Consider the following 24,024-nt stretch of genomic DNA (forward strand, 5'->3'; position numbering starts at 1 on the left):
TACCCAATAGTTAATTTTTCAACTCTTAACCCCCATCTATCCTCTGCACTTCTGAAGTCCCCAGTGTCTATTATTTCCATGCTTATATCCATGTGTACCCACTGTTTAGCTCCCACTTACAAATGAGAACATGCAGTATATGATTTCCTGTTCCTGAGTTATACTTAGAATAATGACCTCTAGCTCTGTCCATGTTGCTACAAAGGATAGAGCTTCATTCTTTTTTTTTTTTTTTTTTTTTTTTTTCTGAGACAGAGTGTTGCTCTGTCACACAGGCTGGAGTGCAGTGGCACTATCTCCGCCACTGCAGCCTCCGCCACTGCAGCCTCTGCCCGGGTTTGAGTGATTCTTGTGCCTCAGCCTCCCAAGTAGCTGGGATTGCAGGTGTGCACCACCATGCCTGGCTAATTTTTGTAGTTTTAGTAGAGACAGGGTTTAGTCATATTGTCCACACTGGTCTTGAACTCCTGGCCTCGAGTGATCTGCCTGCCTCAGCCTCCCAAAGTTCTGGAATTACAGGCATGAGCCACTGTGCCCGGTCTGTTTCATTCTTTTTTATGGTTGCACAGTATTCTATGGTGTATATATACCACATTTTCTTTATCTAATCAACTACTAATGAACACTTAGGCTGATTCCATGACTTTGCTATTTTGATTATTTGTTTATTGTGATAAACATACAAGTGCAGGTACCATTTTGATATAGTAACTTCTTTTTCTCTGTGTAGACGTCCAGTAGTGGGACTGCTAGACCAAACAGTAATTCTATTTTTAGTTCTTTGAGAAATCTCTGCACTGTTTTCCACAAAAGTTATACTAATTTTCAATTTTCATTCCCATCAACAGTGTTATAAGCATTCCCTTTTCTGCACATCCTCACCAACATGTTATTTAACTTTTTTATAGTCATTCTAGCTGGTATGAGATGGACTCTCACTGTGGTTTTGATTTGCATCACTCTAATGATTAGTGATGTTGAGCTTTTTTTTCATGTTTGTTGGCTGCTTGTATGTCTTCTTTTGAGAAATGTCTGTTCATATCATTTGCCCATCTTTTAATGGAGTTAGACAGTTTTTTCTTGTTCATTTCCTTGTAAATTCTGAATACTGGTCATTTTTCAGATGCATGGTTTAGAAATATTTTCTCATTTTCTGTAGGTTGTCTGTTTACTCTGTTGTTTCTTCGGTTGTGCAGAAGTTATAATTAAGTCCCATTTTGTCTATTTTTGTTTTTGTTGCATTTACTTTTGAGGTCTTACTCAATCTCTTGCCTAAGTCAATGTCCAGATGAGTTTTTCCTAGGTTTTCTTCACAGATTTTTTATAGTTTCAGGTCTTACATTTAAGTCTTTAATCCATCTTGAGTTAATTTTGGCGTACAGTGAGAGACAGGGGTCCAGTTTCATTTCTTCTGCATATGACTAGCCAATTTACCCAGCACCATTTATTGAAAAGGGTGTCCTTTCCCCATAGTTTATTTTTGTTGATTCTGTCAAAGTTCAGTCAGATATATGTATATGTCTTTACTTCTTGGTTCTCTCTTCTGTTCCATTGATCAATGTGTCTATTTTTGTACCAGTACCATGCTGTTTTGGTTACTAAAGCTTTGTAGTATAGTTTGAAGTCAAGTAATGTGATGCCTCTGGCTTTGTTCTGTTTGCTTAGAATTGTTTTGGCTATTTAGCCTATTTTTAGTTCCACATGAATTTTAGGTTAGGAACTAATTCTGTAAAAACTGATGTTGGTAATTTAGTGGGAATTGCCCTGAATCTGTAAATTTGAGCAGTATGGTCATTTAAATAATATTCTTCTAATCCATAAGAATGAAATGTTTATCAGTTTGTTTGTATCACTTATGATTTCTTTCATCAGTGTTTTGTAGTTCTCCTTGCAGAGGTCTTTCACCTCCTTGGTTAAATGTATTCTTAGGATATGTGTGTGTGTGTGTGTGTGTGTGTGTGTGTGTGTGTGTGTGTCTATTGTAAATGGATTTCAGCTCTGAATTTGGTTCTGTTTGATCACTAATGATGTATGGAAATGCCACTAAATTTTGTATATTAATTTTTTTAAACTTTACTGAAATTGTTTATCTATTCTAAAAGTCTTTCAGAGGAATCTTTAGGGTTTTTTAAGTATGAGATCATGTCATCAACCAATAGGTAATTTTACTTCATCGTTTATAATTTGGATGACTTACTTTCTTCTCTTGCCTGTTTGCTCTGGCTAGGATTATGATGATAAGAGTGATGGGAGTGGATATCCTTGTCTTGTTCCAGTTTTCAGGGGAAATGCTTTCAACTTTTGCCTATTCAGTATGATACTGGCTATGGGTTTATCATATAGAGCTCTTATTTTGAGGTATGTTCCTTTGATGCCTAGTTTGCTTAGGGTGATCATGATGGGATGCTGCATTTTATCAAATGCTTTCTCTTCATATATTGAGATAAGCATACAGATTTTATTTTTAATCTTCTTACGTGGTGAAACACATTTACTGACGTATCTATGTTGAACCATCTTTGCATTGGTAAAATAAAACCCACTTGATCATGATGGATCTTTTTAATTTGCTTTTTGATTTCGTTTGCCAGTATTTTGTTGCAGTTTTGCATGTGTGGTCATCAAGGATACTAGCCAGTAGTTTTCTTTTTTTTGTTGTGTCCTTGCCAGATTTGGGTACCAGGACGATACTAGTTTAATAGAATGAGTTAGGGATTCCCCCTCCTCAATTTTTTGGAACGGTTTCAGTAAGATTGATGCCAGCTCTTTTGTATGCCTGGTAAAACTGAACTGTGAATCTGTCTGCTCTTGGGCTTTTTTTGGTTGTTGTTGTTGTTTTTTTTTTTAAATGACCAATTCCGTTTCGTTATTTATTATTTTCATTTCTTACTGGTTCAATCTTGGGATGTTATATGTTTGTAGAAATTTATCCATTTCCTTTAGGTTTTCTAGTTTGTGCACAGAGATGTTTATAGTAGTGTCTGATGAACTTTTGTATGTCCATGGTATCAATTGTAAAATCACCTTTATCACTTCTGATCATGCCTATCTGAATCCTTTCTCTTTCTTCTTGGCTAATCTAGCTAGCAGCCTGTCCATTTTGTTTATCCTTACAAAGAACCAACTCTTCATTTCACTGATTATTTTTATGATTTTGTCATTTCAATTTCATTTAGTTCTGCTCTGATCTTTGTTATTCAGATACAGATTTAAAGTAAGAGCAATATGATCTCACCAGAGTTTAATGAAAACAGTCTGACAGTAGTATAATACTATTAAATAAAGTGAAAAACGCAAAATGTAGACAAGGTGCAACTACCTGAGATAGCATAGGTGAATATGTGTGAGAAAGATTAAAGCATCTCTGGTCTCTTAGAGTATAACCCAAGCTAAGTAAAATGGCACAGATACAAAATTAGAGAGCAATTAAAACTTCCTAAATTCATTTTAAAACTCAAAACTAAATAAGGCAAATACAAGCCAGGCTTGATATTTTTATGTTCTTCTTCTATATTTTTGGACTAGAGAAATTCCAAAATTCAGTACAAATAATCTAAGAAACTCACATACCCACACAAACACTGCTAAGAATATTATGACATTCAGCAGACATTTAAATCTCAATAAAGTCTAGCTACATCAATCACAAGGTAAAAATCCAAATTTAGCCAGCTATCCCCTTAGAAAAACACAGATAAAGAAATGTATAACAAAATGTGTTAGCCTCATGAAAATGAAGGCATAACTACTTATTGGTGTGTCGAAAGCGTTCAAGTAAGTTTCTGGATCTACTTCTTAAAGTGAACAAGAATCTCATTTAAATAAGGAATTAAACTTGTCCACTAAATGAAGATAAAGCAAGACTGATAAAACAAAGCCAGATACTTTTAGTGATCATCTGATTCACATACTTCTTTGGGTCTCCTATAAAAATCATTCCAAAAATAAAGGCACTCCATGTGATGATTTAAAATTATCACCTCCTAAGTATTTTAGTGTTAGAAAATCAATCATCATGACATTGTAGTTCAACTATTCTTCAATGAGAGCTCTCACACTGGTCACAGCATTGCTACAAAGAAGATTCTGAGAATGGCTCACTGTTGCTTACAAGAGAAAAAAATGTCTTTTTGCCTAAGACTGTGCACATACAATATGATTGTAATAATATTTACCAGAAAAAAAATGGTATATTTAATCTTCAAGAAAGTTAAATATTAAAAGTTTACTGAGTTCAAAAATTCTGAGTTAGCCTGAGCATATATAAGGCTGAAAATCAAGAACCCCAGACAGAGAGTGTAACAAGTAGTAAAATCGTTCCCAACTTACCAGTGCCAGTTTGCTCAACTCCTCTAGAATTCATCCTAGTCTGAAACCAAAGGTAATAGGTAGTCCATAGCTACTCCAAAGGATTAATATAAAAGATGACGAACAAAATAAGATGCTATCATGCAGTAAACAAAGATAACTTCATATCAGTACCTGTGTCAGGAGGCCCCAAGCCCACAGCCAAGATAGACAATTCACTAAGAGGAGTCAAAGGATTCAGCATACAGTAATAATAACTAAAATTTATTCCAGCAGAAGGATACAAAGCAAAATAAGAAAGGAAAAGGCACATGGGGCAAAATCGGGTGTAAGCTTCCAAGAGTCCTCTCCCAATGGAGTTACACAGGATGTAGTTAATTCTTCTACCAACCAGTTGTGACAACACATGCAAAGAGTATGAAGTCTTGTCCATTATGGGTGTTCCTAAGAAACTCAGCTCCCAAGGTTTTCATTGGGGGATGGTCATGTGGGTACACTCTGCCTCACACATACCAAAATTCCAGATTCCCAGAAGGAAATCAGGTATTCAGCATAAATCACATTATTTGTGCAGTTTAGGCATAGCAAACCTACCACACTCTTACCATTTATGGAAGTTTTATATCACTGTAGGGAACTGTTTACCAGCCAAGGGCCAACCATTCAAGCAGGTTATCTAACAAGAAGCAATCTTAGAACCTGTGACATTAATTCTTTTCTGCATAGTACCCCAAGTATATCATGGAAGAATATTAATGAGTGTAAATTACTGTGCCTAATATCAACTTCAGATGAATAAAAGTCTTAAAATGTAAAACATAACAATTAGACGATAACATAACAAACATATGTTGAGCTCTTGTTATGTACCTGGCATTAATAAGTACTTTATATGTATGACCTCGGTTATTGTTCATAGTAATCCCATGAGTTAATCAGAGATGATACTCCAAAAATACTCAACAACCAGTATCACAAGGGAATCACATGCCTGTCATACTATCCAGGTGGACTTCCTAACATCAGTCCTGGAGGTGGGTACAATTATCATCTATATTTTTTAAAAAGGAACACAGAGAATCCAAGGAGACATGGCAAGTACATGACAGAGGTGGGTTTCTAACTTAGCTTGTTCCAGAGCTCTGGCTCTTAATCATTATGCCATAACAACTCTTATTAAACAAAATACCTGCACGGCCTTAGGATGGGAAAGGGTATCTTATACACACAGTATACATAAGCATGTGAAGCAAAAATGATAAAGAAAAACATTACTAAATTTGTCAAAATTTAAAACTATGAATGGTAAAAAGATACAAAAAACAAAACAGAAGCCATGGGCTTAGAGAAAATTCTCTGCAACACATTTAACAAGAATTAAATTCCAATCATGTAAAAACCTTTTCCCCAGTAAGAAAAAAGACAAAACAACCCAATTGAAAAAAATCATTCAAAAAATTTAAAAATTTACATAAAAGGAAACAAAACAGCCAGTAAAATATGTGAAAAAATGACAAAATCAACAATGGTATAAATGTAAATTAAAATTATGTATTATCTCACACTCACCAGACTGGTTAAAATGTTAAAGTCAGATGACATATGGGGTTAAGATGAGGAGTGACAGAAATCCTCAGCCTCTACTGGAAGGTATAGACTGGTGGATCATTTTAGGGAGAAGTTTGGTAATACTTAATAAAGTTGAAAATACACTATTCCTAGTTTTATATGCTAGGAATGCTATTGCTAGGTTTCTATCCTAAAGAAATTGACTTACATGATCAAAAAGAATTGAATCCGAATGTTCACTGCTACACCATGTAGACATTATTATTAGCAATAAAGAATAACTGAAATGTTGATTATCAGGGGAACAGAAAAATACTGGTATATTCAAATGACAGAATATTATAAAGTAATAAAAATGAATTTGAACTACAATATAAATACATATATACAGAAAAATATACAATTGAGATTAAAAAAAGGAACCTGTAGAATATTATATATCACTTACCGAAGTTGTAAAACACATATAAAACCATACTGTATACTGTTCATGGATATATAAAAGCATTAAGGAAAATAGTCTATACAACATGCCTGAGAATTCATACTTTTAAAACAAGGCACAAAAAAAGAAACTGCTATGTTTACTACTAGGGTGCTTCCTGTATGCTTTCTTTCCCACATAATAAAGCCTTCTCTTTGTGAGAATTCATTCACATGACAGAGAAGGGAGAAAGGCTAAAAAACAATTATCTAGTTTCCATGTCAAAAACTTTGGAAAAGAAAAAACAAATTGAACTAAAGAAAAGCAAAAGGAAATAAAGATTATAAACCGAAATCAATAAAAACAGAAAATAAGCAAAACATAGAAAAATCAGGAAGCCCAAATTTGATTCTTGAAAAAGAAAAAAAAAAAGGGGGGGGGGGAATATCAATTACCAGTATCAGGAATGAAAAGCAGACGTCACTATAAAACCCTAAAGATGTTAAAAAGATGATCCTAAACAACTTTCACCAACAAATGACAAATTTAGATGAAATGAGCTAATTCTCAAAAACCAACATGAATATACATACAAATTTTAATATGCCAATATCTAAAAATTAAATCTGTTATTAAAAACCTTCTCATAGGCTGGGCACGGTGGCTCACGCCTGTAATCCCAACACTTTAGGAGCCCGAGGTGGGCAGATCGTGAGGTCAGGAAATCGAGACCATCCTGGTCAACATGGTGAAACCCCGTCACTACTAAAAATACAAAAACTAGCTGGGCATGGTTGTGCACACCTGTAGTCCCAGCTACTCAGGAGGCTGAGGCAGGAGAATCACTTGAACACCAGAGGCGGATGTGGCAGTGAGCTGGAATCGTGCCACTGCAGCCTGGTGACAGAGCGAGACTCCATCTCCAAAAAAAAAAAAAAAAAAAAAGCACCTTCTCATAAAGAAAACTCCAGGTCCAGAAGGCTGAATTCTGGTGAATTCTTTTACATACTTAAGGAATAAGTACATCAGTTGTACACAAACTCTTTCAAAGGACAGAAAAATAAGAAACACTTGTCAACTCATTATAAAGCCAGCATGATCTCAATACCAAAACATGGCAAAAACATCAAAAAGAAAATTACAGAGTTGAACAATCTTGCTCATGAACATACACAAAATCATAGAATATTAGCAGAGCTGGGTATGGTGGCATGCACCTGTAGTCCCAACTATTTAAGAGACCATGGGGGGAGAATCACTTCAGCCCAGGAGTTCAAAGCCAGCCTGCACAATATACTAAGACCCTATCTCTTTTTAAAAAATTAATTTTTAAAAATAATTTTAAAATTTAAAAACTTAGAAAATCTAGTTTAACAACATTTGAAATAATAATACATCATGACCAAGTGAATGTATTCTCAGAATGGAAAGGTATTCTACTATTTGAAAATCAAGACATGCAATCTACCACGCTAACAGAAAAATGTATTTCATTATGTAGAGAAAGCATTTGGTAAAACTTGACATTCATTCACAACAAAAAGTCAGCAAACAAAAGAGAATTTCCATACTCTGATTAACCCCCATCACAATTCCCCCACAAAAACTTTAATGGTGAACTTCTAAAGCTTTCCCTCTGAAATTATATCACCATTTCAATTCAATATTATATTGGTGGTCCTAGCTCATGTATAGGGGTAGTCCTGGAGTGGTGAGGCAACTTTGCCAATGGTATGATTATATAGTGTATATACAAGTTGCAAAAACACCCACAGGCAAATTATTATAGAAAGTAAGTGAATTTACAAGATTATTAGAAAACTCACCAAACAAAAATCAGAGATATTTGTACATAGAGCAAAAACTTATAAAATTATAACAATAGTACCACTTACATTGCCAAAATCAAATATGTGTAACATTTTATAGAAAAGTACAAAACATTAGCAATAAGTATTTCTAAAGTCTGAAATCAATGGAGGACTATATCTCCATGATAAATATGTTAATTCTCTCCAAACTTATCTATAAATTCAATGCAATCCCATTCAAAAATCTCTGCAGGTCATTTCTGGAAACTGACAAGCTCATTCTAATATTTAATTGGAAACATAAAAGGCTAAGAAGAGCTAGGGAAATCTTGGACAAGAACAAAGTTGGAAGACCTAACACTACCAGGCAGCAAAATTTATTTTAAAGCTATAATAATGAAAATAACATAACTGACAAAATAAACAGAAATATTTGTCTATGCAATAAAATATTTATATATGCAGTCACTGATTTATGACAAAGATGATCCTATAGTATAATGGGGGAAAGATCACTTTAAAATAAATTAATCTTGACCACTATCTCACGCCATACACAAAAATAATTTCCAGATGGACTACAGACCTAATCGTAAATGACTAAAAATAAATAACACTTGCCAGGCACAGTGGCTCACACCTGTAATCCCTGCACTTTGGGAGGCTGAGGCAGGCAGATCACAAGGTCAAGAGTTTGAGAACAGCCTGATCAAGATGGTGAAACCTCATCTCTACTAAAAATACAAAAATTAGCCAGGCAGTGTAGCAGGTGCCTGTAATCCCAGCTACTCAGGAGGCTGAGGCAGGAGAATTGCTTGAACTCAGGAGGTGGAGGTTGCAGTGAGCCAAAATTGTGCCACTGAACTCCATCCTGGGTGATAGAGCGAGACTTTCTCAAAAGACAAACAAACAAAAAACAAAAATGGCTTCTACGCTTTTAGAGCAAAACACCGAAACAAATATTCATGATATTAAAGTGGGAAAAGACTTCACAAACAGTTTAAAAAATTGGTAACAACAAAGGGAAAACCTGTAAAATTGGAAAATATCAAAACTGGTTAAGTTATATCATCAATAGACACTATAAGGAGATTTCAAAAGCAACTCGCAGTAGAGAATATAATCTACATACATAAAATGTAAATACACGCATACAAATGTCTACATGTTTACACAAAATAAAAGATTTATATCCAAAAATATCAAGAATTTTTACAAATCTTTAAGAAAAACTACAAATAACCCAACAGAAGACACTTGACAAAAGAGGATATAATCTCATTACCCAAAAAACATATGGAAAGATGCTCTGTGAGTAGTTATCAAAATACATAAGATAATATCGCAATGCAATACTATTATGCCCACTCCGGAATATCAAAAATGCAAAAAATCAGAAAGCACCAGGTATACAGAAGAAGGTGAAATTTCTGGAACGTTCATTTACTGCCAAAGAGGAGTGTACACAAGCACAACCACTTTCAAAACCTGACAGCATCTTTATACATGAGCATAGCCTGTAACCCAAGAATCTCTCTCTTACACATTTTCCCAACAAAAATGTATAAATGTTCACCAATAAAAATACATCAAAATCTTCACAATAGTGCATACTCTAATAGCCAGAACCTGGAAGCAACCTAAATGCCCATGAACAATAAGATAAATTGTAGTTTATTTTCACACAAAGGAATATGATACGAGAAAACACTACAAGTCACAAACACATAATATTAATGAAAAGAAGCCAGACATAAACTAGTACATGTTTATGGTTTCATTTATCTAAAGTTCTTGCAGAGTAAGAGAATGACTGAAAGGAACAGGAAGGCACTGTTTCTTTTAAAAAGGAAGACTTACTATAAAAACAATGTCAGCAGAAATAAATAGTGGGTGGAAGTAAGCTGTGTCAGAAGTGACACAGTTGATGTACATTCTAGAGAAAGCTCCTGATCTTGACCTGGACCGGAAGAAGCAATGTTGTAGAGACCAAAAAAAGTGAGAATATGCTAAAGGTCTTTAGATTAAGTTAGAGATACTATTTTGAACTACTTTAGGAAAAAACAAAAAAAGGACAATTTAAGTAAAAATAAGATGGCAGAATAAAGTCCAAGTATATCAATAAATGCAAACAAAAAACTTGAACTCGGTAGTCAAAAGAAAAAGACAAATTGAAAATGTTAACAAAATAAACTGTTTGCTACATATCAAAGAGGTTGATAGTAAAAGAAGAGAAAAAGTATAAATAAAACTGGTAAGGTATACTAATATTTGGGGAAAAGAAGTCTGAAAACAAAAAACATTATTAGAGATAGAGAAGATCTCTAAATGATGATAGAAAGTCAAATTCACAAAAAAAAAAAAAAATTCCGAACAGGTACACACCTAACAAAATAAGCCTAAAATTTATAGAAAATAAAAAATTCACAGAACTTCAAAGCAAAAATGGTAACTCCAATAGCACTGTAGGAGAATTCCACACACTGTTCTCAACTTTTGCCATCAATTCTCTACCCGTTCTCAGACTTTGTCTTCTCCTTAGATCAGAAACACCGTCGTGTTCCAAAGCACAGAATGAATGTTTTTGTTGTTTCCCATATCATATACATAAATCGACTGAACAAGGAGCAAACTCAGGGATCTTAAGAACTAACAGTCAATCCAGATGCATTCTAAACTCTTTCAGAGAAAGCTATTTTGTGATTAAACAATAAACTCAAGATTGTTAGCCTCTAAAAACTGTCGGGTACTAAGTGGTACACTACTGCCATCTGCTGGACACCTTTTTCATTTGCACGTCAATCATGTTTGCCTTTAAAGTCCTAGTAAGACAAAGGTCTTAAAACTGTTTCGTTTTCTGAGCCTCCTTTATCTATGAGATGAAGATACTCTCTCTAAATTAAATGTTTGTATATAAGGTGTTGATATAGGTTAAAAAAAGCTTTGTGCTATGTAAGTCTCTGGTAACAGTGGCTTTTTAAAATAAAAGGTTTATAGAAGTATAGAAAATTATACTGCCTGAAATTCACCTGGAATTTAATATATCCACAAAGACTACCAATTTTCCCATACAACTACTGGAAAATCATATTTTATATACTGAATAATTGCAATGAGTCACTTTAAACATACCAATTATAGTTTACCTATATGGCACATTATCCACATAACTTGCTGTGTTTCTTAAAATATGCACATATAAATTCAAGGTAGGTCTTCTAACACTTGCCGATACCTGGTTCCCTTGCCTTCCAGGCACACAGTAAGATTACACTTCCTGTCTTTAGTTCTTAGGTGGGACCATATGATTCGTTCTGGCCAACAGATCATGAATGGAAGTGCCAAGTGTTGCTTGCAGGCCAATACAAGTATATGTGTGAGACCCTCCGGCACTCTCTTACTCTGCCATAGTGACAAGAAGGGACCTCCAAAGATGGTCAAGCCCCAAAATCAAAGCAGCTTAGATCACTAAAGGCAGCTGCCCTAGAGAGCTGTCCAGACCCACAACAGACTAAGAGTAAAAAACAAACTTTTACTGTGTTATCCCACTGAGAGTTGGCACTTCAATGTTACCTCAGTAGAGCACAAGCCAAGGTTTCTCAACAGCAGCACTACTGCCGTCTTAGGCTAGATAAATAATTCATTGTGGTCTCTGTCCTGTGCACTGTGGGATGTTAAACAACATCCTTGCCATCTACCCATTAGATACCAAGAAGCCCTCATCACTATGACAACCAAAAACACCTCTTGTCATTGACCTCCTTCCCACTATCTTTGAGAACCACTGGCAAAGATTAACTTACTAATATAGAATGTACATACATATGTACATATGACGAATATCTATGTAAATATGTTGAGTATATTTAAGTCAAATGTCACATATTCTCATGCTTTATTTCCTACTATGGTCAGATATTTTATAGGCTCTTAAGAAACATGAATTCCCATTTCTCAAAGTAGTAAAGTTAACTCATAAACTTTTTAAAAAATCAATCATAGCACACGTGTCTCTATAATAGGGTAAATAAAACGTCCCAAGAATATATAAATCCATACATACTATGCTGTTCATTTCAGAGGACTCATAGCTCCCAACTGGATGGACATTTCCAATGGGTTCCAAGCCTTCTTCATCCCACATGTATGTTCCATCAGAGCTATCAGATGGAGAGAGTTCAAATGAAGAACCAGCTCTGTAGTCTGTATCCGGTGAAACGAAATTATTCCCAGAAGTATGTTTTGTACATTCACTCCTGTCTTCAATTCATTTAAAGAGACACAGAGAGAAAAGATTACTGACTGACAAAAATATAATTGCTTCTCATGTCCTAAAAATATAAATGTGTATAATTTGATACATCATAGCAAAAAAGCTGGTTCAAAAAAAACAGCACTTATAACTAGCATTTTCTATATCCTAAGCAATGAAAACATCAAGAGGTGAAATCTTTAAAATAACCTACTGAAATATTTTCTAATAGACAAAAAGAAAATTTACTTAGTCATCTTTCACTTCTGTAATATTTCCAAAAATGTAAATAAAGCCCCATATTCCTATGTTTCCCAAGATACTTATTTTTAAACATTTGCCAGGAAACTCCTTTTCCTCTGTGTACACTATTTAACTTCATAGATTAAATAACATAGGGTACTCGTAATTGCCTCCCTATAAGGAAATAAACTTGTTCTGGCAGTCACTTTTAGAAAACCTATAGACAACCAGGGGTTTGTACATGCATCTCTATGCACTGATCTGGTTATACCACGGGACAAACTGAACAAACTGAAGGGACTGGACACACCACATGTCTATATCCAATCCCTTCAGTTTGTTCTATTTTCAAGCACATGGGCGTACAAACACCAAATACATTTTCTCTAGCATTTAGTAACAGGATAACCAAACATAAGAGGAAATGTTTAACAGGTATTATTTCACTTTGTTCAGTTTAAAAAATAAATAAAGCTCCTTCTGGATATGTATCTACAAAAATTGCTAAACAAAAAAAATGTTTTAGGATTAAAAAAAAATCAATCAGATTAGACAAAACCTAGATTATCTCATTTTACCCTTTGGCACAGCTTTACTCTTAACAAATAACAATGATATGCTACCCTAAGAGATGATTTGATGAATGTCATACCACTGTTTGAGGTAAGTAGGGGAAAAGTCATTTAGAAGTACTGTCTATACTAAGCAGGAATAAGCCTGTGTGTAACAGCCAAAGAACAACAAAGATTAAGAGTGGTTTTATTAATGTTGTTTTAGATAAGGTGAAAAATGGGGTCTGAAGCAAAAGTCACAAGGAAAATAAATGTTACCCCACTCCAATTTTGTCTAGATCTATCCCTCTGTAAAACTGATAGTACCTTGAAATCTACCTGAAGATAATCCTAAATGTAAGTTCCGTTATATTATCTAAAAGAAAGCAAAGAGACTTAAGGTTAGTAATATTTACCAGAGACACTTATGTCTATCCATTCATCAGTTTTACTGAGGGCTTTTTCATTTTCCTTGGGGGAATCAAATATATCCTGTGGTAGCACATTTTCATGTTTCTCTTCTTTGAGAGACATTTCCTCTGGAGTTATTCTAGTTCTGTTAGAGTCTTCTATATCTATAAAATCATCACTAAAGTCTTCACTTAAATCATTCTTGTCAGAAGATGACAAAGAAGACAAGGAAATGTCATCCACATCATCACTCAGGTATCTCGTTTTAGCATCATGTTTCATGCTCTGGTTGTTTTTCGTTCTGTAACTTTCATTTTCAATCACTTCTTGGTCCTTATTAGTAGCTCTGCCCTCAGTCAAAACTGTAGCATCTTCCTTTACATATGTGTCAGCAGGTGAATTTTTATTTCCATCAACTGTGATAGTCCCAGAAAATGGAGATCGGCTAGATTTCAGTAGAGAGGGATGAACCATTCTATAGCCTAAAGTAGAAGTTACACCTGGACCATTTGGTAAAGCCAACTTCTTTCCACTAGCAGCATAAGGCCTATTAAATCCATACCCCAAATGTTCATTCCCATTGAGTACTTCTGACTGACGGGAATTTCTTGTTAGCATACTTGACCGTAGAGGCACTCTAATGGATAGCTGTTGGTTTTGATAAGGCTTTGTAAGATCCACTGCTCTATTAAAGGAATGTGATCTGGTTATAGATGAAGGTGGAAGAAATGAATTTTGAATGGAATGTGAAAAACTTTGTGACCTTACCATTTTTTCACAATTAATAGGTTTACTACTGTCTGGGGATTGAGCTAAGCTTTCACCAGAACTGCTTCTGGTGGCACAGGAGTTTGCTCTAGGCCTTTGCATGCTACTAGCCGACCGGTTTCCATAAAATCCATTCAACTGTGATTTTGGAGTGTTGACTGAAGAATATGAAGTCCTTCCTAATAATGTGCCTTTGGTAAATTTACCCAAATTAGATGGTCCAGAAAAAGACTTTTGGTTTAACTCCTCTGTAGATGACACTAACATAGTGGATGGCTTTGCTAACTTTGATGTGAATAACGACACACTTTTCAAACCTCCCTTTACCCCATTTTTATCAAACATTCCTTGAGTAGGAACAAGTTTTTCAGGATCAATTATTTTATCATGTGAATTTTGAGTATTGTTAGGCTCTTCGGCACCTTGTGCACAAAGCTGGTATTTATTTGCTTTTCTCCAATTAAATGAATGAGATGATGAACAATCCGAGCCATTATTTTTGATGTAACTTTTGATGTTACTATTCTTGGAAGTTCCTAATAAATTAACAGGAGTCCCATTTGACATTGGCTGCAATGTACTTCTTACAGATTTTGTTCCATACTTTGGCAACTTGGAACCCAAAAATGTCTTGATTTGTGTTTTTTCTTCCATGAGCTATAAGGTGCATTTGTTCTTAAAATTTGACAGAATCTGTGAAGAGAAAAAAGAAGTACATTAAACATTCCTAAATAAGGATAATTACTTGAATTATTACATAATATGTACTTACATTTTTATATGCAGAAAAGCCCAAAAACTACTCATGATTTCTATAGATCTCTTAGCAAATAATGAATGCACTAATAACTTTATGTTGGAAGAAAATAAAGAACTTTTTTTTAACTTTTACAAACATATGATATGAATGATGACTACAAAATCCAGAAATAATAAAACCAAATTACCAAATTTGATTATGTAAAAAACAATACTCTCAGAGTACTTCTTCCAATTTCCAATCCAAGTAATTTTTTCATTTTGGATAACAGTCTCTCCTTTAAAAATAAGAACATACAGAAAGCCATAGCCAGTTCACTCAGGCAAGAGAATGAAATAAAGGGCATTCAGATTGGAAAAGAGGAAGTCGAACTATCTCTGTTTGCCAATGATGTGATTATATATCTAGAAAATCCTACAGACTCCTTCAAAAGATTCCTAGATTTGATAAATGCATTCAGTAACATCACAGGTTGCCAAATACAGAAATCAGTAGCACAACAACAATGACTAACAATCAAGAACTCAATCCCTTTGACCATAGTTGCAAAAAAAAAAAACCTAGCAATATACTTAACCAAGGAAGTAAAAGATCTCTACAAGAAGAAGTGCGAAACACTTCTGAAAGAAATCAGACAATGCAAATGAACAGAAATACATCCCACACTCATGCATTAGCGGAATCAATATCATGAAAATGACAATGCTGCCAAAAGCAGTCTACACAGTCAATGCAATTCATATCAACATACCAACATCATTTTTCACTGAATTAGACAAAACAGTCCTAAAATTCACATGGAGCCAAGAAAGAGGACAAATAACCAAAGCAATATTAAACAAAAAAACAAATCTCGAGCCATCACATTACTCGACTTCAAATTATACTACAAGGCTACTATAGTAACCATAACAGCATGGTACTGGTATAAAAGTACATACACAGAGCAAAGAAACAGAGTAGAGAACCCAGAAGTAAAGCCAAATATAACTAACTGACTTTTGACAAAGCATACATAACAAAAATTAGGAAAAGAACACCTTATTCAATAAATGGTGCCAGGAAAACTGGATAATCACATGAAGAAATTGAATCCCTATCCTTTGACTTATACAAAAATCAACCCAAGATGAATTTAACACTTAAATCTAGGGCATAAAACCATAAAAATGCTACAAGAAAACCTAGGGAAAAATCTTCTGAATATTGGTCTAGGCAAAGAATTTATGACTAAGACACCAAAAGCAAATGTAACAACAACAAAAAAAGGGACCTAATTAAACTAAAAAGCTTCTGCTCAGCAAAAAAACAAGCAGAGTAAACAGACAATCCACAGAATGAAAGAAAATATTTGCAAACTACGCATCTGACAAAAAACTGATATCCAGAATCTACAAGGAACTCCAACTAATCTGCAGGAAAAAAATAAAATAATCCATTCAAAAAGTTGACAAATGACATCAATAAACATTTCTCAAAAGAAGGTATACAATGGCCAAGAAAGATGAAAAAAAAAAAGTTCAACATCACTAATCATCAGGGACATGCAAATTAAAACCACAATGAGTTATCACCTTATCCCAGCCAGAATGGCTACTATTAAAAAGTCCAAAAACAATAGATATTGGCATACATGTGATGAAAAGGGAACATTTATATACTGCTGGTGGAAATATGAATTAGTACCACTTCTATGGGAAATAGTATGAAGATTTCTAAAGACCTAAATCTACCATTTGATCCAGCAATCTCACTACTGGGTATCTACCCAAAGGTAAACTGTATTTTAAAAAACAGCTGCATTATGTATGTTTATTGCAGAAAAATTCACAATTGCCAGATGTAGAACCAACCTAATTACCCATCAACTGATGAGTTCATTAAGAAAATGTGGTATAAACACACCAAGGAATATTACTCAGCCATAAAAAACAATGAAATAATGTCTTTTGAAGCAATGTGGATGGAGATGGAGGCTGTTATTCTAAGTAAAGTAATTCAGGAATGGAAAACCAAATACCATATGCTCTTACTTATAGTTGGGAGCTAAGCTATGGTTATGCAAAGGCATACAAAGAGGTATAATGTACACTGGAAACTCAGAAGTGGGGACAGTGAGAGAGGGATGAGAGATTTTTTAAAAACTACACAATGTAGAAGGGTACAATGTACACTATTTGGGTGGCATGTGCACTGAAATCTAACTTCACTGCTATACAATTCATTCATGCAACCAAAAATCACCTGTTCCCTTAAACTCAGTGAAATAAAAGTTAAAGAACATGTATTTTTTTAAATGTATATAATTTTATAAAACCTGGAAGACATCTGAAAAACATTAATTACTAAAGCCATAGAAGTATATAGGTGAAGAATATAACAGTACCAAAAAAATTATTTTGGCATCAAGTGTTGAGTAATAAGCTGTCATTTTAGGCAACTATCCCAAAAGAATTTCCATCTAGTAACATAAATACACATTACAGTTAGTGCCAGGGTGAGCAGTATAAAAATTTAATAAGGTTGATTTGTCCATTAATCTCAATCTTACACAATTTATTTTATTTTATTTTATTTTTTGAGCTAAGCTCTTGCTCTGTCACCCAGGCTGCAGTGCGGTGTCATGATCACGGCTCACTGCAGCCTCCACCTCCCTGGCTCAAGTGATCTTCCCACCTTAGCCTCCTGAGTAGCTGGGACTAAAGGCACACAGTATCACATCCAGCTAATTCTTAAAAAAAATTTGTACAGTTTCACTATATTGTCTAGGCTTGTCTTGCATTCCTAACCTCAAGCAATCGACCCACCTTGGCCTCCCAAAGTGCTGGGATTAGAGGCATGAGCCAGCGCACCCAACTTGTATTTATTTTAAATATAACACAAAACTACAAAAACAAAAAGGTTCAATGCACACAAAACAGCATAAACTAGAAACCAATAGTGTCCTCTATTTGAGTAACTTTTTAATAAATTATGACATATCATGTGGTAAGATTATAAAGATGAGCTAGAAATATTAAAATGTTTGTCTTAATATTAACAAAAATACATGGTCACTATATGCTCACTGTAATTATATAAGAATTCTGTAAAAACTCAAACAAGGGAAAAAATGGAAATTTACAGATGCCAAATCACAGATGGAAATATATATATCCTAGTTAATGAAATACCAAGGATAAAGAAATAATTCTCCAGAAATACAAGCAGACCAAAAAAAAATCACCTTTAAAAAATTTTTTTAGGGGCCGGGCGCGGTGGCTCAAGCCTGTAATCCCAGCACTTTGGGAGGCCGAGGCGGGTGGATCACGAGGTCCAGAGATCGAGACCATCCTGGTCAACATGGTGAAACCCCGTCTCTACTAAAAATACAAAAAATTAGCTGGGCATGGTGGCGCGTGCCTCTAATCCCAGCTACTCAGGAGGCTGAGGCAGGAGAATTGCCTGAACCCAGGAGGCGGAGACTGCGGTGAGCCGAGATCGTGCCATTGCACTCCAGCCTGGGTAACAAGAGTGAAACTCCGTCTCAAAAAAAATAAATAAATAAATAAATAAAATTTAACTTTAAATATACAAAGGAAATTACTAGATATCCACCCAAAGAAATGCTGGGGACTCTAGTGATAATTTAATCCTATAGGAATCACATTAATTTTACCTTTAAAATTTATTCTAAATTCACCATTTCCATTTCAGAATTTTAGTTCTTAAGCTCATCATTTTTTCCTTTACTACTCCCAAGGGTTCCTACATTTATGTCAAGATTCCAACCTTACTTCTATACAAACTGTCAAGAGTTACCTTCCTCTTAAAGCACAGATCTGGATCACATCATTCTACTGATTAAAAACCGTGTGTGAGACCAGGAAAAACAAAATAAAACCCAAAACCCATTGTACAGGGAGGAAGCTACTCTATTTGCTTCTACCTTATCTTTGTTATGTACTTAAGCCAAGATACATTATTTGTCATTCCCTAAAATCCATCCTACACTTTCTATCTTCTATACCTTTGCTAAAGACTACTTGAAAGATTCTGTTCTCAAAATCCAAAACCACCACCTGGGCGACACAGCAAGACTCCATCTCAAAAAAAAAAAAAAACTTAAAATAAATTAATTAACATTAAAAAAATAAAAGGATTCTGAGGTCAAATCTAGCTTCTGAAGTAGTCACATTATCAAGCAGCAATGTTTGCCAGGAGCAGAGCAAGGGACAGTGGCAATATCCATGCCACATAACTGTCTTCTTCATTTTTGATAATGGTCTTTTCTATAAAACATACTCCTATGCCCACAACCACTTTCAGTATAAACATAAGAATACGGGTAATGATACTACATATTAGGGTCATTTTGCAAATCAATAAATAATACATGTTAAAGATTAAAGAGCCCATGAGTCAGAAAGGCTTTAACATTTCCCTGCTTGTCATAAGTAGACCATGGAAAGAAAATTCTATCTGTTCCCTTCTCTATACCTCTATTTTCCTGCCTAAGATGAGGGTAATACATGTTATCTCCCAAGAGCAGCTTAAGTCTTAATAACTTAGAGGCACAAGATGAGCCCAAAAAACATATTACTAGTGTTTGTGGCTGTTAACACTTTACGGGGGAAAGGAATAATGTTAGAACCTGAATGTGCTATTCCCTATGAAGAATATTTATTGATTTTCGAATGTGCAAATAATTTCAACACAAATGACATCAATCGCCTTGAACTTTGATCTTAAGATAAACTAGTCTGACAGCTCCACTATAAAGTTTACATTATGAATATTATCACTTCATTTGATGACCTACCTACTGTCTTCAAATGTTCATGAAACTTTCCCTTACATTTGCTTATACTTTTGAAGTAAAATAGACATTGTGAGTCTGCCTCATTTTGGTAGCCATGCTGTCTTTCACGCACTTGACCTAATTTGTAATCTGTTAGGTGTCTAAAAAATGCATTCATTAACAATTTGAAAAATAAAAAATAAAAACATGTTGCCTACATCATCTAATGATACAATCTTTTATTGAGGAAGGAGACCCAGGCATCTGGAATCACCTCCTCCTAGACTTCCACACTACATTTCAACAGAAGAAAAGGCCGGGCAACTGTCCCCTCCTGAATCCCCTTCCTGTAAATAGCAGACTTGGTATTGGGGAAACTCTCCAGAAGACACTGTTTTTAATTAAAACAAGACCAAACCTCCATCAGAAGACCAGAACCTTTTCACATGTGATTGCTAAAACTGTAAACCCGAAACCCTTTCATATGTGATTTCTAAAACTGTAAACCTGAAACCTTTTCACATGTGATTTCTAAAACTGTAAACCCGAAACCCTTTCATATGTGATTTCTAAAACTGTAAACCTGAAACCTTTTCACATGTGATTCCTAAAACTGTAAACCCAAAACTCTTTCATATGTGATTTTTAAGGCTGTAAAACCTAAGATTCTCCCATGCATAATATCTAGAGTATAAGCCTATGTAAAGGTAGAACATTCCTTTGTTGGACAAGCGAGCTGAGTTTAGACAACTTATCGCTTGGCTCCCAGCCAGAATAAACCCTTTCCTTCCCCATTTGGTGTTCAAGAGTTCTGTTTCTCGTAGCCGCTCTTGCTACACTATGAGACACTTCAATACCATCTGTGAGGTTTAATTTAATGGTGAACTAAGACTAATATCTGGTACAGTACTTGGAAATGTCTAAGTCTTTTTAGTTTCTGTAAAAGTATTTTTTTTTTAAGTATAGCACATTTATAGTATTGGTATTTCATATTTTAAAAATTTTTTTCAGGCCAGGCATGTTGGCTCATGCCTGTAATCCCAACACTCTGGGAGGCAGAGGCAGGCAGATCACCTGAGGTCAGGAGTTCCAGACCAGCATGGCCAATATGGTGAAACCCCATCTCTACTAAAAATATAAAAATTAGCTGGGCATGGTGATGCACACCTGTAATCCAGCTACTCGGGAGGCTGAGGCACAAGAATCACTTGAACATGGGAGGTAGAGGCCGCAGTGAGCCTGGATCGCACCATTGCACTCCAGCCTGGGCAAAAGAGCAAGATTCCGTTCCCCCAACCCAAACAAACAAACAAACAAATAAAAACTAAAACTACTTATAAATGCCTCTTTTAAAAAACTGTACATCAGGTTTCTTGCTTTTAAAAGGAATCTATAATTGGATAAGGGAAAAGCAGAAGCAAATATTATTAAGCACTTACATGACAGGTACCTTGCTTATCACTTCGTCCTCATTGTTTAATCTTCATAACATTATAAAGTAGCATATTTCATCCCATATTAAATAGCTAAAACCAAGACTCAGAGAGGCTAATATACTTGTCTAAAGTCACAAATTCATACACTGTCAAAGAGGATTCAGGTTCAAGTTTACCTGATTCCAGGGCCAATGAAAACTGCTTTCGTTGACAAAGGAATGAAATACAGTCAATGAGCCACATAATGATGTTATAGTTAATAATAGACTACATTTACAACAATGATCCCATGAGATTATAGTAGAGCTGAAAAATTCCTATAACCTAGTGACACGGTAGCCATTGTAACACTGTAATGCAATTACTTTCTTTTTACATATTTAGTGTATCCTGTGTGTACAGTGTTTATAAAGTCTACACTAGTGTGCAATGATGTCTTAGGCCTTCACATTCACTCACCACTCACTCACTGACTCACCCAGAGCAACTTTCAGGTCTGCAAATTCCATTCAAGTGTCCTATACAAGTATACCATTTTTTCTCTTTTATATACTATTTTTATTGTAACGTTTCTACATTTAGATAAACAATTCTGCACCACTGTGTCACAAGTGCCTGTAGTATTCAGTACAGTAACATGCTGTATAGGTTTGCAGCCTATGAGCAAGACAGTATACTATATAGCCTGGGTGTGTAGTAGGCTATACCATCTGGGTCTGTGTAAGTATACTCTATGCTGTTCGCAGAACGACAATGGCTTAAGGAGGCATTTCTCAAAACAGATCCCCTTCATTAAGCAATGCATGCCTGTGTTTTGAAAAGCCTACTGACAGCAAGGGACAAGAATGAAGGAAGGGACTGAACAGCTAGTATCAGAGGAGAAGCATAAAGACTGCAAAGGGCCCAGATATTAATTTCAGACATTTTGCAGAACAGTAAGAGCCGTTACTTTTCAAACTCCTTTCATATCCATTACCTCATCATCTGAGGAACCACCCACTCACTTTTTTTTTTTGTTTTTCAAATAATTTTTTACAAGGTATAAATTGTCTGCATTTTAGGGATTTAAACAGACATAAATTCACTATAAGTACAAGAGCAATTAACTGAACAACAATACTGATGACTACACATGTATAAGCAGTTACTTCTGAAATCTGCTTTCACATTCAGATAACTAGGTCAGAATTTAAAGTGATTTTTTTTTTTTTAACCTTATGTTACTCAATTACTTCTTTTCTATCCCCTTTCACATTTTTCCTGGCTGTCATCTGTGGCATAAGTTGATTCAAAGGCTTGATTATAGCAACTAAATAAGCAAAATTGACAACTTTAGCCAAAGGAAAGGTTTAAAACACTGCACTTACTTCCAGATTCTTCAAAGCTTTAAAGAGGACATGCCATGCTCAACACAAAGCCTCATTATTATATCAGTTTGACCTTTCTGTACTCCAGCTACAACTTCATTTTCACTCACTTAAATGGGAGTTCAAAGTAACTTGTAAAAGTTAGGCTCAAAAGGAATTTGTGGTTTAACAACCTTAAATAAGGTTATTATACAGATCCAATATATATTACATCCTAAAATTTCAATTTAAAAAGCAAAAATACTAAGAAATAAAGAGAAACCAGAAGTTCCCATGGCCAAACCATAAAAATTTGTCCCTCCAAATTTTACCAGTTGGCACAGGAACACAAACTCAAATACCTGTAGGACATGCCAATGTCATTAATGTGCAGAGGGCTAGGAAAAGATGACACGTGCCAAACTACATGAATACTAAGCCATATACTGACTTTTAAAATAGTAGACAGGTATAACAATTAAGTACAGACATTTTACAAACACTGGGTCAAATCACAAGAAGCAAACATTTAACATTTCAGTCTATATAAGATCTGCTTCAGCAAAGTTCCCTCAGTTAAATTAAATGGGCAGAAAGGACAGGGCCTTAGGAGCTTCAGCATCAGGGAGAAGAGTAACAGGAGTAACAGTAACATGGATGGGAGACTACTAGGCCATAAATTCACTAATGGCACATACTGGGCTTGATTCACCAGATTACATTAGTCAACCCCAAGTTTGCTCAGTACATGACAAACAGTAAATACCTAAACATTAAACATTTTATAAAGAACTACATACATTAGAATTATAGTTTCATAGAATGATATTAGCGGTACTTTTTACATAATAGAATACAACATGGCAATGAAGACCTAAGTATTGCTATATGTAACAACACAGATAAAACCAATAGGATCCTTTAAACAGGATCCAGAGACTTGAGAGGAAACTGATGTGGTTCCATTTATATGAAGAATTCTATAAATAGACTCCAGAGACTTGAGTGTAAAAAGGGTGTGGTTCCATTTACATGAAGGTCAGATTTCCATTTTCAGTGTAAAAAGCTGCAATTAATATCACTCTTACCTAAAAACCTGGAAGAGCCAGATAATCTTCAAAATCATAACCTTTCATAAGCCCATCAGAAAGCTGGTATTATAAGGCAACCAAGTTGACCAAATTCCAAAGGGAGAAAAGCCCCTGCAAGGAGAGATGGGACATTTACAGTTTCACTTTTGGCTGAGCATAAGAGACAGAAATGACCACCATAACAAGAAGTAATAAGCTAACATTTTAATGTTGGCTTAAAAGCCAAATGTGGACTAGCACAACAGCAAGCTCTTCCACATGGGCCTCAACCCAG

General features: G+C 35.0%; 1 protein-coding gene across 6 annotated transcripts in view; it reads right to left on the reverse strand.

Moving 5' to 3' along the window:
• The window catches only part of CCSER2 (coiled-coil serine rich protein 2), a 172,768-nt gene that overhangs the window by 121,007 nt on the left and 27,737 nt on the right, over window positions 1–24,024 (reverse strand). For 5 of the 6 annotated variants that reach the window (XM_003929945.4, XM_003929946.4, XM_074382196.1 and 2 more), the window contains exons 2-3: window positions 13,575–15,030; window positions 12,176–12,372 (exon numbers count right to left, since the gene is read on the reverse strand). In XM_003929945.4, the coding sequence (XP_003929994.2) occupies window positions 12,176–12,372; window positions 13,575–14,991 (1,614 nt within the window). In that variant the 5' untranslated portion in view covers window positions 14,992–15,030. Of the gene's footprint in view, window positions 1–12,175; window positions 12,373–13,574; window positions 15,031–23,747; window positions 23,862–24,024 lie in introns of all 6 variants that reach the window. The other variant, XM_074382194.1, reaches the window with a different exon arrangement.

This window comes from Saimiri boliviensis, chromosome 12 (assembly GCF_048565385.1).
Source record: "Saimiri boliviensis isolate mSaiBol1 chromosome 12, mSaiBol1.pri, whole genome shotgun sequence".
Classification (NCBI taxonomy): domain Eukaryota; kingdom Metazoa; phylum Chordata; class Mammalia; order Primates; family Cebidae; genus Saimiri; species Saimiri boliviensis.